This window comes from Benincasa hispida, chromosome 9, assembly GCF_027475165.1.
Source record: "Benincasa hispida cultivar pf3 chromosome 9, pf3_genome.v1.1, whole genome shotgun sequence".
NCBI classification, from domain to species: domain Eukaryota; kingdom Viridiplantae; phylum Streptophyta; class Magnoliopsida; order Cucurbitales; family Cucurbitaceae; genus Benincasa; species Benincasa hispida.
Genome location: NC_143486.1, coordinates 79,370,336 through 79,386,990, shown reverse-complemented (window position 1 = coordinate 79,386,990; position 16,655 = coordinate 79,370,336). Strand labels below are relative to the sequence as shown.

At 29.3% G+C, this 16,655-nt stretch overlaps 1 protein-coding gene and 1 pseudogene across 2 annotated transcripts; one reads left to right on the top strand and one right to left on the bottom strand.

Moving 5' to 3' along the window:
* The first annotated feature begins 3,669 nt into the window (after positions 1-3,669).
* LOC120085433 (protein disulfide-isomerase-like) lies at positions 3,670-6,560 on the top strand (annotated as a pseudogene). The gene is made up of 6 exons (XR_016531685.1): positions 3,670-4,391; positions 4,539-4,655; positions 4,788-4,905; positions 5,433-5,545; positions 6,133-6,326; positions 6,422-6,560. The product of XR_016531685.1 is annotated as a protein disulfide-isomerase-like (transcript).
* Positions 6,561-7,406: 846 nt separating this feature from the next.
* On the bottom strand, positions 7,407-12,492 carry LOC120084881 (xyloglucan-specific galacturonosyltransferase 1-like). Its single transcript, XM_039040691.2, has 3 exons — positions 12,153-12,492; positions 9,671-10,228; positions 7,407-8,472 (listed from the first exon to the last, which is right to left on the bottom strand). The coding sequence occupies exons 1-3, from the start codon at positions 12,437-12,439 to the stop codon at positions 7,476-7,478; spliced, it is 1,842 nt and encodes a 613-aa protein (XP_038896619.1). The 5' UTR covers positions 12,440-12,492; the 3' UTR covers positions 7,407-7,475.
* Positions 12,493-16,655: the final 4,163 nt, after the last annotated feature.

Genomic DNA, 16,655 nt, shown 5'->3' with positions numbered 1-16,655 from the left:
ACGAACAAGCAGGTGGGAGATAGTAGATGACTATCATATAGCCGGGTGCTTGTTGTTTAGGAAAATGTACACGATCATGTAGGTTTTACTAAGCGATCGTCAAGTAAATAGTATGCGATCGTTTAGGTCTGCTCGGCGCGCTAAGCGATTGTTTAGTGCGCGGGTATGCAATCGTTTAGGATGATAGGCGCTACCATATAGGCTCTCAACGTTAAACGATCGTTTGGAAACACATCGTGAGCGATTTTCTTACCTATTTACAAAATGAAAACAATTTTCATTTTATTCTTTAATTACAAGAACCGAATTCAATCTTCCCACTTTTGCAGGATTTAGGAGAAATTCTCGGCCAATTATCTCATAACCGCCCATTTAAATAAATAATGAATATAATCATATTATATTCTTAACATATAGTTTGATATCATATATCTACTATAGTAATTTCTCCTCTACTTGATATAAAACATATTTATATCCAATTTCCTCCAAAATAATATATCTCATACATTTAGTCAATTATATCATATATAATTAACCATTTCAATTATATCATATATAATCGAACTCCTTGTTAATTTGAACATTTCAAACTGACCCAAAAACTGATTCTCAACTTTATCCAAGCTACCAAGTGGACTTTATGGACTTGTGACTTGAAGCTCCAACGGTACGTGAATAGCTTACTAAACTCTTTAGCCATGAGATCCACCATCCGTTAACTGTCAGGTATTCCACTAAAGACCAATAGTTGAACTCTTCTTACCACAAATATATTTATGTGTCCATCATATATAACCAATCATGAGTACGGTGACCCTTCACAGATGCTCGTAAGTACAGTTGGACCAATTTACCATTTTTTTCCTGTAGTTACATCTCACTCCCGAAGTACCACTGATCCCTCTATGAACAATGCAACATAGTCCAACTATGTATGAACACCTCTCGGGCCAAGAGAAGGTGTGTGGCGCCACATCGTTCAAGCCCCGGAATTAGCCCATAAGAGAGCTATCTATCTACTTGCCTCTACTTTGGGGAAGGAGTGAATTCCATCTTGTGTAGCTGAGTTCCCAGCTCCCAAATCAGACGAATCCCCAAAGTGATATGTTTGAGTCGGCGACTTAGCCACTCGCACCCATGCAAATCAAAGGACCGCCCTCAATGGCAGGAGTTCCCAACTCACTCAGGATTGAGGTCATATTACCTATGGTCATCCTAGTGAAGTGAAGTCTCTGTCATGAATGGTGTTATATAACGAGACATTAACACTTCGTGGTCAAGTCTTATACAAACTCTTTGTATAGGACGCCCCCACTCGCATGTCCCCTACACGAATGATTAGGATCAGACCATATGTGACAAGTCACAACACTTGTGACCATTCCACAAAGCGGGCCGCATCCGTAGAGTTACCAGGATAAGGTTTCCCTCCTATATTCATATACTACAGACCATTTTGGTTATCACTTAAGAAATGATCCACTTGTATGTCACCACATACATGCTTAAGTTATATCCAGATAACCACGGATTTTAGGTTTATTGGTTTGTGGTAAAGCAAATAAAACATTTAACTAAGCAAAAACAAGAAGTGAAGTAAAATATCATATTATAGATTACAAGCGTTCGTACAAACTGGTTACAAACTACAGGACACGAGACTTTAGGGCATCAACCCCAACATGTTAATCATCCTCTACTACCATTTTAAAAAATCAAGTAAAGTTTTTTTAAAAAAAAAAAAATAAAATAGAAAATTAGTTTTTAAGAACTTGTTTTTTAAATGTGATTAAAAATTTAAAAAAAAATTAAGGAAAGAGAAAACATTGAGAGGTTATTCGGGGCGCTGAGTTGATATAGAATATTTGAAGTTCATATATCTATGTTTAGGGTATATGATTGTTTTGTCTGAGTTCACAAAAAAAAAAAAAATGAGAACCGTAATTGCTATCAAATGAGGTTTTTTATATGATATATTGATAATAATTTGAGAAGTAAGCAATTTTATTTAGGGTTATTTTCAAATATAGGAAAATGAACCAAAATATTTATAAATAATAGCAAATATATCACAGTTTATCTGTGATAGATTGTGATAAACTACTATCTGTGTTATGATAGACACAGATAGTAGTCTATCGTGGTATATCATAGATAGATTGTGTTACTTTGAGTTTTGTAAATATTTTCAACAATTTTGTCATTTAAAATAATTTTCCTTTAATTTATCCTTGTATAATGTTTATTCATGTACGATGAATTATTCATAATTGAAACGACATGAGTTAAACTTGCACACACCAAATAAAATAGTTTTATAGCTAAATAATAATAATAAAACCATCATGGATTGTCTTAGTGGTAAACAAGGGAACATCTCCCAGATAAAGACCTTAAGGTCATAGATTCAATCCATGATGACTACCGATTTAGGATTTAATATCTTATAAGTTTTATTGACACTATTTTAGTCTATATACTTTGGGGTTTTTATATAGAATACCTAAAGAAAGATCCTATATTTCATAAATGTCATAAAATTTGATTTTTTTTCAAAGATGATTTTGAATATTAATTTTGGAAAATTATACTTTTTATTTATTTATTTATATTTTATTTTTATATATATTACTCTATTTAAGAAACTACCTTAATAATAGAGAGAAAATGCATTTATTATGGAGAAAGAATGCATTTAATATAATTTTTTTTCCATGTTTAATTGGAAAGAAAAAATGCATTTAATATTTTTTTTTTCAATTGGAGAGAAAAATACATTTATTATATATTTTTTTTTCATTTTTCAATTGAAAAGAAAAAATGCATTTAATATGATTTTATTTTCTATTTCATTTTAGCTTATTGGTTTACAATGTCTTCATTGTTTTCATGTAGTATATTCCATTGTTGATTTGATATATACATATCCTATATTCCATTATTTATTTAGCATATATATCTCAGGTATTCTGATAGGTATATACTTCTAATTAAGTATCAATTGTGCCTATAATATATTCCCACGATGTTATGTTATGTACGTCAATATATCTTGAAAGATTGTCGTAGATATTTGCAAATAGATGTTTGCAAATATTCTAACCACTTGTCAAATATTTCATGCCAGCTTGTTGGTTTTCGACGTCTTATTTGTTTTCATATAATATATTTCATTGTTTATTTGGTATATATATCATATGTATACTGATATGTATACACTTCTAATTATGTATGTCAATATACTTTGAAACATTGCCTTAAATTTTTGCAAATATACTGATAAGATTGACTACACATATTCAACATAAATTATAGTATATAACATACATTCCATTCATATGGTAGTATATAACATAAATTCTATTTAAGTAGTCAAGAATCCCAATAAACATATCATATATTTTTATCCATATGACAGTACAATATATGAATATTGTTTTAGATAACCCACTTTATATATTATATATTAAACGTTAATAAGTTTGCAAAAATCTCACATTATTAAAAATATGTACGATATATCACAGTATATATCATATACGAATACATCATCTTCAAAATAAAACCATCTATTGCAGAGCACATATGTCGAAATCACACACTCACAATTATAAATCTAAAGTTTATCATAAATAATAATACTTTAAAAAATAGATTTGAGTACATATCGAAGGAGGCGTTGAATCGAGATCAGGGCACCAGATATCCACGGATTTGGACTAGGGGCGACAGATTCCATGGATCTGGACTGGGGGTACTGAATCTCCATGAATCTAGACTGGTGAGCGTCGGATCTCCCTTGGTCTGACTGGGTGGTGTCAGATCTCCACAGATCTGAATAGGTGGTTGGGTCTTGGTGACGCGGCACAAATGGAAGTAGACAGACCGAAAATAGGAGAGAGAAGCAACGAGAATACAACTGACGACTTACCTCGACGACTGGTGATTGGTGGCATACGAAAGTATGATGAAAAACGATTGATTAACGAGGGCGAACGACGAGAACAAATTCTGACAGATGAACGGCTAGTGAATGAAGATGAATGGTGCACTGTTGTGGACGGTGGTGGAGGGGCGACTTATTTCGACGAGTGAACGGCAACAACAATAGAGGAGTGTGAAATCATATGGGATAGAGAAAGAAAGAGGGAGAGGGTTTTCCTTTTAAATCTTTGTCATCATTTGGAGAATATGCTGAAATTATTCTTTTCTCAAGGATTATTAATCAAAATTCCGTTTCCAAATTTGTAGGCCATGTTGTTTATAAATTTTAGCAGTGAAATTGCTGCTTCCTTTAAGTACAAGTATCATGAACTTGCTGAGCTGTAAAAGGAGATAGCCTCAGTTTTCTGATGGCAGATATTGATGTTAGTTCTCATGCAATTAAGGTCTATAATTCAGTATCCCTTTGTTATCATTGTAACGTTGAAGTTTATTTATTGTTTGTGTCGGTTTCAGTTGTTTGGTTACTTCCACTTAGCAAATATATTCAATAACTTTAATGCTCTCTGTTCAATTTTTCTTGTAAATTACAGCAATATGGAATTAAGGATGATCAAGTACCCTTTATTATCCTACTAAGTGATAAAAAAAAGTATCTGAAATCCAATGTGGAGCCTGATGAACTTTCTCCTTGGTTGAAAAAATATAAGGTGATGCCTCTCCGTGTTTCATTTTTCAAAATTTGCAAGGTGTTGTTTCATTTCTTAATCTCAGTTTTGAAGGTTAATTAATTCATATTGATTGCTTTAGGATTTTCTGGTGACTGCGTTACATTACTGCAGAATGGAGAATTGGAACCATACATAAAATCTGAACCTATACCAGAGCATAATGACGAACCTGTGTAAGTGGTGGTAGCTCACACATTTCAGGACATAGTTTTCAACTCAAGGAAGAATGGTATGTATAAGCACATTCATTGGGACATGCAAATTAAAAGCTATTTAATCCGTTTTCGATTTTGATCTCAGTATTTACATCGCTCAAAAATTGGAAACTTGACTTTGTTGGAATTGGAAATTGAACCTGTCACTTTTGGTTAGTGATCTTGCATTGCAGCTTTGTTACAGAAAGCTGTGTTTGATAATTATTTTATCTTTGAAAATTATGCTTGTTTTTTCATGATTTTTTAGTAAACTTTTCACCTTCTAGGAAAACACATTCGAATCCTAAGCCAAAATTTTTAAACTGTCTTTTTTTAGTTTTTAAATTTTGGCATTATTTTTTAAAATACGTTTAAAAAAGTAGGTGATATAGTAAGACAATTATACGTGTAAGTAGTGTATAAGTTTAATCATAAAAAACAAAAAAACAAAAACAAAATGAGTACCAAATAGAGCCATTCAGCCTATGTTATTCAGTTTGCATTTCTTAGCTGTATGACTTAAATAGGATTGGGACGTCACTGATACGTTCTTTCACTGCAGTTCTGCTTGAGTTTTATGCTCCTTCACATAAAGACTGCAAAGAGCTGGCTTCAGTCTTTGAGGATCTTGCCATCTCATATCAAAGAGATCCTGATGTCATAATTGCTAAATTCGTAAGATATATTATGTCTTCGTTTTTGTTTTTTAATGTTTCTCAGCTACATCATTTTGTTATCTTTAAGTACTAGCTCCATATGGTAAAAGATGGATCGACTTCACACTTCACACTGATTGTTAGTACTTATAATAATAATAATAATAATAATAATAATAATAATAAATCCATTTTCTACCATGCATGAAAACTGAAAAAACAGGCTCAGTGACTAATTATCAGTGCTAGCTCCGTATATTTTAAATCCATAACTTGTATTCGTATTAATCTTATGTGATTATCTAATAATTTATTTGTATTCATGCATACCTTTTCCTTGCAATGAACTCATATAATATTCACCATGATGTCTGTTGAAATGGATATTCTTCTGAGTCTAAATATCTCAACATGATTTGAACTGTAGGTTACTAATAGACTATTATTAGTAATAGTTTCGATAATATAAATAATTGCATCGTTTTGTGTTGTTTTTTAAGTACATTTACTTTTTTAATTTTTTAACATTGACGTACGGAGTGATGTTGTTTTCTTTTGGGATGTTGATGATGATGCAATGCAATATATTTCAATAGTGCCTTTCAGGATATTTTTGCAAATGACTTACTACATGAGTTTGAAATCTGGACTCCCCCTACTGTGTACTTTAAGTCGGCCGATGGAAACATATCGCAATGCACCAGGTACACAACAAAGGAAGACTTCAGAGATTTCATTGAAAAGAATAGGTCTAAAATTGCTGATGAACATTTGGATGTGAAGGATGAGCTCTAGAGATGGTAAGTTGTGTTCTTATAGATTCTCTGCAGAATGTTTCTATTTTTCTTTTTGTCACAATAGTTATTCATAGATCCTTTGTTTTGTTTTGTTGAAGAAATTAAACAGAAGGGAGAGACAAATATTTGAAGATGGACGCTTTTGAGAGAAGACTTTCGTAACCTCTCGGTACTCACTCACTCTTTCTCACTTTTCTTTCTTTCTCTAACTTCCTCTAGCTTCTTCTTTTTTGACTTTCAATTGGGGTCACAACTCTTATTTATAGATATGATACCCTTAGGCCAGGTAAAAGAGTTTTTCTAGACCCTACTTGGATTCAAAAGTATCCTATAAATATTTCTATATAATTATCCATTTATCCATCTTAAGAAATTCTTAAATTCTTTGGAGCTTAAAGAAATACTAGAATGTTTATGAGCATTTCTTTTGAGATATTTATTTGCAATTTTCAAGATAAAAAATCTAGAGATGTCTAATATATACATTTAAGTTATTTATGTTGATATTTCAAAAGGCTTCAAGATAATTCATGTTGTCTTCTACTTTTAACGTGTTTTACTCTGTTATTGGTATCAAATGGGTCACATATTCTTATCTTCTTTTTAGTTAAATTACAAATTTAGTCCTTGATCTTTGAGGCATGTTTAATCCCTGAAATTTTTAAATCATAAACTTAGTTTCTAGACTTCTGAATTTCTTACTTACTCTATTAGCCATAAAATTTAGATTTATATTGAATCGATCTATTCATTTAAAAAAATTGAATTTTTTAGGGACCTTTTGACACAATTAAAATTCATAGACGGAGGTAGGTGTTAGCATTAGGGTTTAGGGTTTTAATAGGCACTTTGGAAAATTCAAGGACCCAATAAACACAAACTTCAAAGTTTAGAGTCTAAACTTGTAATTGAACAATTTTTTTCTTTTGTGGTTGTGGTTGATGAAATAAATTAACAAAATTTTATTCTTGACATATACTCGAGGTTGAAATTCTTGTAACTCTATTTGTTGTATTAAATAAAATTAACACATTTTTAGAGCGATAGAAAATTACTGGAATAGTCTGTCTATACATCGTGCAGATATTTCTCTACAAGCCAAAAATGATGAAAACAAAAGACTCAAGACCAAAAATAAAACGAACACAGTCATTACAACATCGAAACCCTTTGAAGCAAATTACTAATTGCTATATGATAAGCATCTTGGAATTTCTCCATCACATTATTGGAATCTCCATAAACCAAGCCCGGCATAAGTTCATAAACGATATAGCTTCTCATTTCCTCTCTTTTTTCTAAAGAAATCCCCTCTAATTTTTTCACCACATTTTCACCACTTCTCTTCAACTCCTTTTTATCAATCATCACCGAATATTTACTATAATCCTCCGGTAAATGCCACGGGTATTGATAATACGCTGTAAATGGGTCGAAGAAAACCGGAATACAACCCGAAATCAATGAATCGAAAACCGATTTCCTCGTCGGACTATCTCCAGGTGGTTGTAGGCAAAATTCTGACTCTAGAAAAAGTTCAATCACCACCCTTGGCCGCTCGCAGTCTCCAGTCGTGCAGTTCACGTGTCGACAAAGTCGCCCGTCCTCCGTCGTGGTGCAATGGTCAATTAATAATGACCGTATGTTTTCCGACGAGTCGGGCCGAGCTCCTCCAGCAAACCCAACGAGATATTTCCTCTCTGATCGAAGGGCTTTCCATTGCCAAGCGAAAACGTCGTCGTCTGTGTGTGGGTGGAAGAATGTGGGATGTGGTATTCCGACGTCGTTTTGGTGCCAAGGTTGTCGTTCAATTAGGAGTTTGATGGGATTTTGTAATTGGTCAAGTTCCAAAAATTTGGTGCCCCATGAAGGATTGTTACGGTTATAACCGTTATTATTACCGTTGGCGTCTCTTCGAAAATCCCAAGAGATTTTGCCCAAAACGAAGACGTGGTCTTTGCCTGAGTTTTGGGCCCATGGTTTTTGGGCCGAGAGCCATTGAATGAGTTCTAAGCCCAATGTATCCTTAAGGGCATTGGTAACGTTGTCCTTGAAATGCCATCTGAGAATGTCTAGTCCGCCATAGTAAGGGACATAGAAAAGCTTGGCTTCCTCTTGGTTGTAGACCCTACAAGGATGCTTTAAAACCCTAGCATCGGAGTGAAGAAGAAAGGAGTAAATATTAGGGCAAATATCCATTTATATCACTAAAGGTTTCGAAAAAAATCATGTTTCATTTTTTATAATCTTTTTTTTATAAAGTGTAATCTTTTAAATTAATAAAAGAATTACTTACTACGAATTATATAACATATATAATTATGAAAGAGAATATGGAATAGTTTCACGTGTCTCTAACTCTAATTGTTGATGTGCCCCCATTGAAATTTGAGTTTGAATTATAGATAATTAAGTTTTTGTTTAATAACTATTTTATGTTTTTTTTAAAAAAAAAAATTGGACTTGTTTTTTACAATGTTTGTCTACAATTTTCATCTTTTTCTAAAGTAACATTTGAATTTATAGGCAGATTCTAGCAACAAAAACATTTTTTTTTTTATAGATTTCAAAACTAGCCTTAGACAATGGTGAAAACATGCCTAAAAAGTAGATAACATAACAAAGAAACCTATAGATAATATTTATAAGCTTAATTTTTAAAAAAAATCAAATGATTTCAAATGAGTTTTAAGCTCTTGGTTTGAGAAAATAAGACTTTATTTGATAATCATTTAGTTTTTGAAAACTTCTTGCGAACATTATTTCCATCTATTGATTTCTTTGATTTATTATGCATAACTTCTTCAAAATTCATATCTAGTTTTGAAGATGTAGTTTTAGAAAGAAAAGAAATGTATTTTGTTTTTGGAACGTGACTAATAATTTAAATGTTTGAAGAAAACTAAGAAAGAAATTATGAAAAAAGTTTTTAAAAAATTGTAAATTTGGTCTCTATAATTTGGAGAAAGTTAGAATTTAATCTCTATAATTTATAATTAGTATTTAGTCCCTATAATTTGACAAAAATATCATAAATAGTCCCACATGGTTGTTGATTTTATCATATTATTTATGAGGGTTTTTTTGGGCTATTTTCAAATATAGGAAAATGAGCCAAAATATTTACAAATAATAACAAAATATTACCGCGGTGGACCATGATAGACTACTATCTGTGTTTATGTGTGTAATGATAGACAATCTATCACAATTTATCACAGGTAGATTATGGTATTTTTTATTGTTTGTAAATATTTTCAATAATTTTGTCATTTAAAATCAAATGATTATCTAACGAGAACTTGAAGCTTAAAAAGGGATCGGAGTTATGGCAAAGAGTCAAGTACCTTGAATGAAAAATGGGTTCTAACGCATATTGATGAGTATTATACCATCCATTCCCAAGCTCCGGAATCGCCTCCCCCAAACCTTCATTACTAAAATATTTACAAAAGTCCATCCATGGAACCATCTCCCCACACTGCCCCACCAATTCTTTATTAAATTTCGCCGGCAATTCGTACACATAAATCCCTCTTCCGCCGCACTCCGCCGCCCCACCATTGTTGTTGTTATTAATCCACGACCGCTGCTCCCGCAGCTGCTCTTCAATCGCCTTCATTGCAATCTCCTCTTCCTCCTCGCTTCCGACCGTAATTGCACGGCCACCATCGCCGGTGGCGGCGCTGGCTAATTTTACGGTGGTTTCATTGGAAGAACTACTATAATTCTGTTCATTATTATTGATCTCCTTTTTGTTCATAGATTCTGAAGAATTAGAAGGTGTGGGCTGATTGGAAGCTTCTGGAACTTCAATAATCTGTTTTATAATATAGCTGTTGGAACTTGAAGAATTTTGAAGTTCCTTTGTTGTTAATGTTGTTGTTGTCGTTGTTTCTGATTCCCTGTGTTAACAAATTTATAATTCGTATATGATTAGATATGTTGATGTATTTAATAGAAGTTAGGGAAAAACATACTTTTTTTTTTCTTAAGATTTTGGGTCTAATAGTTTTTATTTGGTCTCTAACTTTTAAAATATTATATATTTTATCATTCAAGTTTTAAGTTTAATTTCAATTTAGTTTTTATGTTTCAAAACGTTACAATTTTACCCTTAATTAATAGATATTAATATTAAAGATGGAAAGTGAATATTTAATGAAAAATTGAGGTTAAAAGTGTAAATCTGGAAACCTATGAACTAAATTGAAACAAAACTCAAATATCAAGACTAAAATTGTCATATTTTAAAACCTAAGAATTAAATTGAAATCAAACATGTATAATATTTTGAAACTTAGAAATCAGATAGAAACTAGATCCAAAACCTATAAATAGAAAACAAATTTTACCCCAATAAATCAATTTAACCTAAGCTTGACTAAAAGAAACCAAATTAGCATTCTATTTTTTTTTCATTTGATTTTAGAATTTAAATTAGAGAATAAATGGAATTGAAAAGTTCTTTATTTTATTGTTGCCGACAGAAATGATGTGTGAATAAGCATGAGATTGTTTATATATTAATCGTGGAAAAAATGTAAATAAGAAACAAAAATTACAGAAACAAATTTATAAGGATAATTATTTTAAATATTAAAATAATAAGTTCACTCATTTTTCTTTATTTTAAAACAACATAAAGGTTAAATTGAAAGTTAAGTTAAGTTTTCTAAATATTAAAAAAAGATGTCTAATAGGTTTAGGTATATGAATTTTAAAATGTTTTTAATGTGTCCTTGGAATTTTGTATTTTGTATATACTAGCTAGAATTATGAGTTTTCAATTTTCTGAGTCTAAAATGTACAATTTATTTCACCAATTTTAAAATAATAATTTACAAGTCTATTAAATATAGAAATTCATGAATGCGGGACTATTTTAGACAGATTTTAATTTTATGTATATAATTCTTCCATTAATTTAAAAAAGATGTATATAATATTTTCTGTTGTAAAAAAAAAAAAGCATCAAATATATATAATAATATAATGTATGTCAATAAACGTACTAAACTTGTTGAGGTTGACATTCACCCTTTGTTTTTAATTTTAACCTCAAAATTAAGTTGTATATAGAATATGAAAATCTAAGGCCCATAATAACTATTTTGTTTTAGATTTTTGAAAATTATTCTAATATCTCTGGATTTCTTACAAGAATTTCCATTTTTTCTTAGTAAATGAGTTGAATTTTTAAGTAATTTCCAAAACTAAAAACATGTTTCTAAAGAAAGACATTAACATCTTTTTCCGTTTTCAAAACCTAGTTTTTTAAAATCAAGTGTAGAAATTAGATAAAAATGTATTAAAAAAAAACAGATTATAACTCAAAATATTAATGAATAAAGCAGAATGCAAAAATAATTTATAAATATAACAACTCTTAGAGTCTATTAGTGCTAGACTATATTACCAATAAGAGTCTACTAGTGATAGACTATATTGGTGATATTGAGTCTATCAATATAAAGTCTATCATTTATAGATTTTGGAGAAATTTTTATAAATAGAAAAATCCCAAAAATATTTACATTTTATAGTAAAAAGTCCAGAAGTAGTTTGTACTTTTAAAACATTTTGTTATAAAGTGTAAATATTTTTAAATATTTTTTTATATTTAAAAAGATCTCCAAATTTTGCTATATTTGCAATTATTTAAAAAAATTATTATATATTCAATTATTAATCTTAAAAATGTTACCAATTGCAATTAAAAAAAAAAAGTGAAAACGTTACTAAAAAGAGTATAATTAAGTAAACTTTTTTCATAACAAAATTTGTAATTTGACATAAATTACAAAAGAAGAAAAACGAAAACGTTACCAAACAGCGGGATGAGAATGGGTGTGTTGGAGAGGGATTTGGAAGTTGGGTTGTGAGCCAGCAGAGAGGCAGTAAAGATTAGTAAGCTTTCTTGAGGAAACACAGACATGAACAAATCTTCCAGAAATAATGGTTGTTGAAGAAGACCATAAAACCAAAATCAATATCAACAAAATGGCAGCAGGAATTCGATAAAGAAGAAGCTTCAACAAAACGGTGCCGTATAAACACACGACATTTCTTCTTTCTCCCTTCACTTTCTTGGATGACCTTCTAGAAATCGCCATTTTTGGTACTATGAACAGAAGAAAAAGCTTACTGTTGTTGTTGTTGTTCAATATATGGCCATGCCTTTTCCTTCTTCTTTGGTTTTCATCTAAACCCCTTAAATATGGCTTTACATTATTTGATTGGTCATACAACGTGCATACCACATATTTGTAATTTATTTCTTTTTGGCCAAAATGATACAGCACGTTCAATTCGAAAATATATATATATTTTTTTTTTTAATGGAAATAAAATATTTGGGTGCCTCCACGGAAAATTTATAGTATTATAAATGTATATGTGAACATATTTCTACCCTATCTCCATCTATTAAGTGTCATGATTAGGGGTATTCATGGATTGGGTTAAGAGACTTTAGATCTAACTCAATTGTTCGGGTTGTAAACTTCTCAAACCCAAATAACCCATTAAAATGAATCCAACCCAACCATGAAATATTTAGGTTGGGTTAGTTCGGGTTAATCGGGTCATTTATTTAAAATTTTGTTCTAAAAAGAAGAAATATATACAAATCTAATTTAATTATTTTCATATTTTAAATTAAGATTAATTATGCAATTTCAATTTATATAGTGAAAATTTTCTTTTTAAAGTGCAAAGAAACTACTTTTAAAAGTTGTTGAAGAATAAATTATTCAAAAAATATTAGAATTAAATAAAGTTAAAATCAATATATGTATAAATAATTATGTTATAAGTAACAAAAAAATATATTTTTCAAAGTTAATAATAAATTTGGGTTGGTTTGGATTATATTAGGTGAACACATGAACCAATCCAACCCAACCCAAATGAGTTGATAATCCAACCGAAACCGCACGGGTTGGATTGGGTTGATCGGTTTTTTTAGGTTATCGAATTTTTTGAACACCCCTAATCACAATAGTAGTATTTAGGGGAAAAGTAATTTTTTTGGTCCCTAGATTTTGGATCTAGTTTTTATGTCCCCTAACCAATGTTCGAAATATCGAGGTCCAATTTTATGGAAATATCAATATCTATAAAAATTAATGGAAATTGTTATAATTAGTTAATGAAACTTTGATTGGGACTTAACTAGACTATTATTGACTATTTTTAATCACAATTTCTATAGTAAGACAACATTTAGATATTTATTGTAAATGCGAGAGTAAAAGTTTTAAAAATAAATGAAAATAATTACAAAATAATATAAAGTTTAAGAATATTTTGAGGTGAAATGATGTAAAAATTATAAAAGTTTTGGATGATTAAAGAAAAACTCATATCATTTCAATTTTGAGGTGAAATTATGTAAAAATTTAATAAAAATTTTTGAATAAGGTTAAAAATAAATATAGTTATTTTTTGGTTTTTTTCAAATTCAATTTCTTTAAAAATGAAAGTTTTGGATCGAACATAAAGATAAAAATTGAGAAAAGTTGGAAATTTGAAAGAGTAATACATTAAAAAAAAAAAAAGGCTTAATCCTTTGTCAAAAATGACATCGGCATGTGAAACTATAGAATTTTATGTAACTAAGACCATAAAATTTAAAAACTTGAACTCTAGTTAATTTTAAAAAAATTAAAATTTGGTCCATAGGTTTCAAGATGTTACATTTTTAGCCTCAATTTTTCGTTAAATACTCATTTTCAATCATTGATGTCAATATCTCTTAATTAATTTAAAATAATTATGAAGTGAAATCTTAAAATTTAATTTTAAAAGTGATTAAAAATGGTGAAACTTAAATAAATTTTGTTCATACACTTGATACTAAAGATGGAAAATGAGTATTTATTGAGAAATCGATGTTAAAAGTGTAAATCTTGAAATCTAAGGAACAAATAGAAACTTTTCCAAAATTTAAGGACCAAAAATGTATTTTTCTCCGATATTTAAGAATTGTGTGATCAGGTGTATGAAATCATTGAATAATAAATAATTTAAATATATTATATTTGATAATGTGTCAAATTATGAATGAGACTTATAGATCTACAGTATAGTTAGTTACATGAACTGTTATTTTTATTGTCAGATAATTTTGAGATGAAACCATATGCCAGCCATGAAATCGAAATAGACATGGTCAAAAAACCAAAAATAAGATCTTATCGAAGGATGGTGAATCCAAAATGGACATATTGTAGATTCTATATCGTAAAAAGTGGATAGACCGAACAACATTCATGAGATACATGAATACTGTAAATTGATTTTGAGATGTCTAGTTATCTTATTATTTTTTCATAAATATATATATATATATGTGTGTGTGTGTGTTTTAGTTGTTGTGGGCTGAGAGAAATGAGGACAAACAGCCCATAATGCATATACTTAAATATTGCAAAAAAGAACAATGATTGTCTTTAGTTTTATTCAAGTCTAAATTCAATAAAAATATTATATTGGGTAGTTCAACAAATTATCACATTTATAAATTAGGTTAAATGATTGTCTTGTCTTTCTTTCTCTATGATGCATGTTTTATATATTCTATATTATGCTTGAGTTGATTATTTTCTTTACTCTTAATTAAATTATATCCATATCTAAGTATAATTAATATACATTATTGCCCTAATTAGTGAATTAATCACCTCCCATATCTAAATATAATGTAATTTACGTATTCTAAACCTATTATTTATTTTTATTCATTTCTCTTTGTTGATTTGACTTTTACTGAGGTTATTATGTTTTTAATAAAGTTGTTTTCTTTTTCTTTTTTTTTTTCTTTTCCTTGTGAAGAAGAATATTACTTTATTTTTGAGGTCAACAAGCGTTAGGAGTTTTTTTTTTATTTTCTTTTACATCAAAAAGGGAAAAGGAATTTGAATCTTTAATTTTAAAAGAATTAGTATATTTCGATTATTATTGACTTATGTTCGTTTTTTACGATAAGAATTTGAGCACGGTATAAAAAATGGTTGACTTAATTGTTTATTGAAAATAATATAAGCGGACCCATTAAGGAAAGAAACGAAAAGAAAAACTATGAGTTCCTTCTTGCAAATGCAAAATTTGACTATATTCAATATATGTGACTTTTTTTTGTTAATATTATAATATAATGTGACTTAATAAGTTAGAAGTACGGAAATAAAATTAAAATAAACATATATTTGTAGTAATATAATGGAATTCAAACCTAAAGAATTTTTTTTTTTAAAAAAAAAAAAAAGATTCTAATTACACGTCCGCACTATGGTTTTAGACTTTTTATGAATCGATATTTTCTGTTGAGGGGAGGATTCAATATTAATATTAAAACATAATTGATTTTTGGATGGTTTTCAATTAAAGAAAATAAACTAACTTGTTTATAAATACAACAAAATGTTACTATATAGTCTATTATGGTCTATTGCTTAGTGATAGAAGTCTATCGCGATCTATCATTGATAGATATAGTAATATTTTGCCATACTTAAAAAAGATTTTTAGTAGTTTTATCATCTAAACTAATTACCATTGATTGTTTAAGTATAAAAATAATTCTTAAACATTGTTTAGAAAAATTATAAATCCAAACAACCCTTTTAGTAAAAGTATTGAAATTATTCACATATTTTAATACATAATAATTGCATAATTCAAACGCTTTATCCCTACTTCAAAAATTAGAATACTATAACGAGGAAATAAAATTTTTATATCACTATTTGCTTCCCTCCTTGAATTTACATTTAAATGATGTAGGGTTGTAGAGCTTTTAATTTCATGGCAACTGAACTGCATATATATACTCATAACGTAAGTGGAAAATTTAATATTAATAGTAATAATTGAAACAAATAATAGAGTGCACTCAATATCAATGCAGTAAATAATTAAGTTAATAATTAATCCAACATCTACTTATACGCAATTAGAGAAACGCTGATGTGCCAGCTTTCACTGCAGTGTTACGTGCAGCCACTTTAAATCAAGGTTAAAAATCAACTAGCATGGTTCACAGGTAATTAATATGTATATGTTTCACTAAGTTGGAAGTTCTAATTCTCATCTCTTTGTACTTAAAAAAATATTACTTATAACAATGGTGATGATAATAATCATAAAATATGACAAATATCAATTTTTACTCGTAAGACTTTGAGAATTATATGGATTTAAATCTTAAACTAATAATTGTATCAATTTAAACCCCAAACTTTTGGGTTTGTATCAATTTAAACCTCAAACTAATTATGGCATTAATTTAAAACTCTGAATTTTTACAGGTATATCAAGTTAGATTGA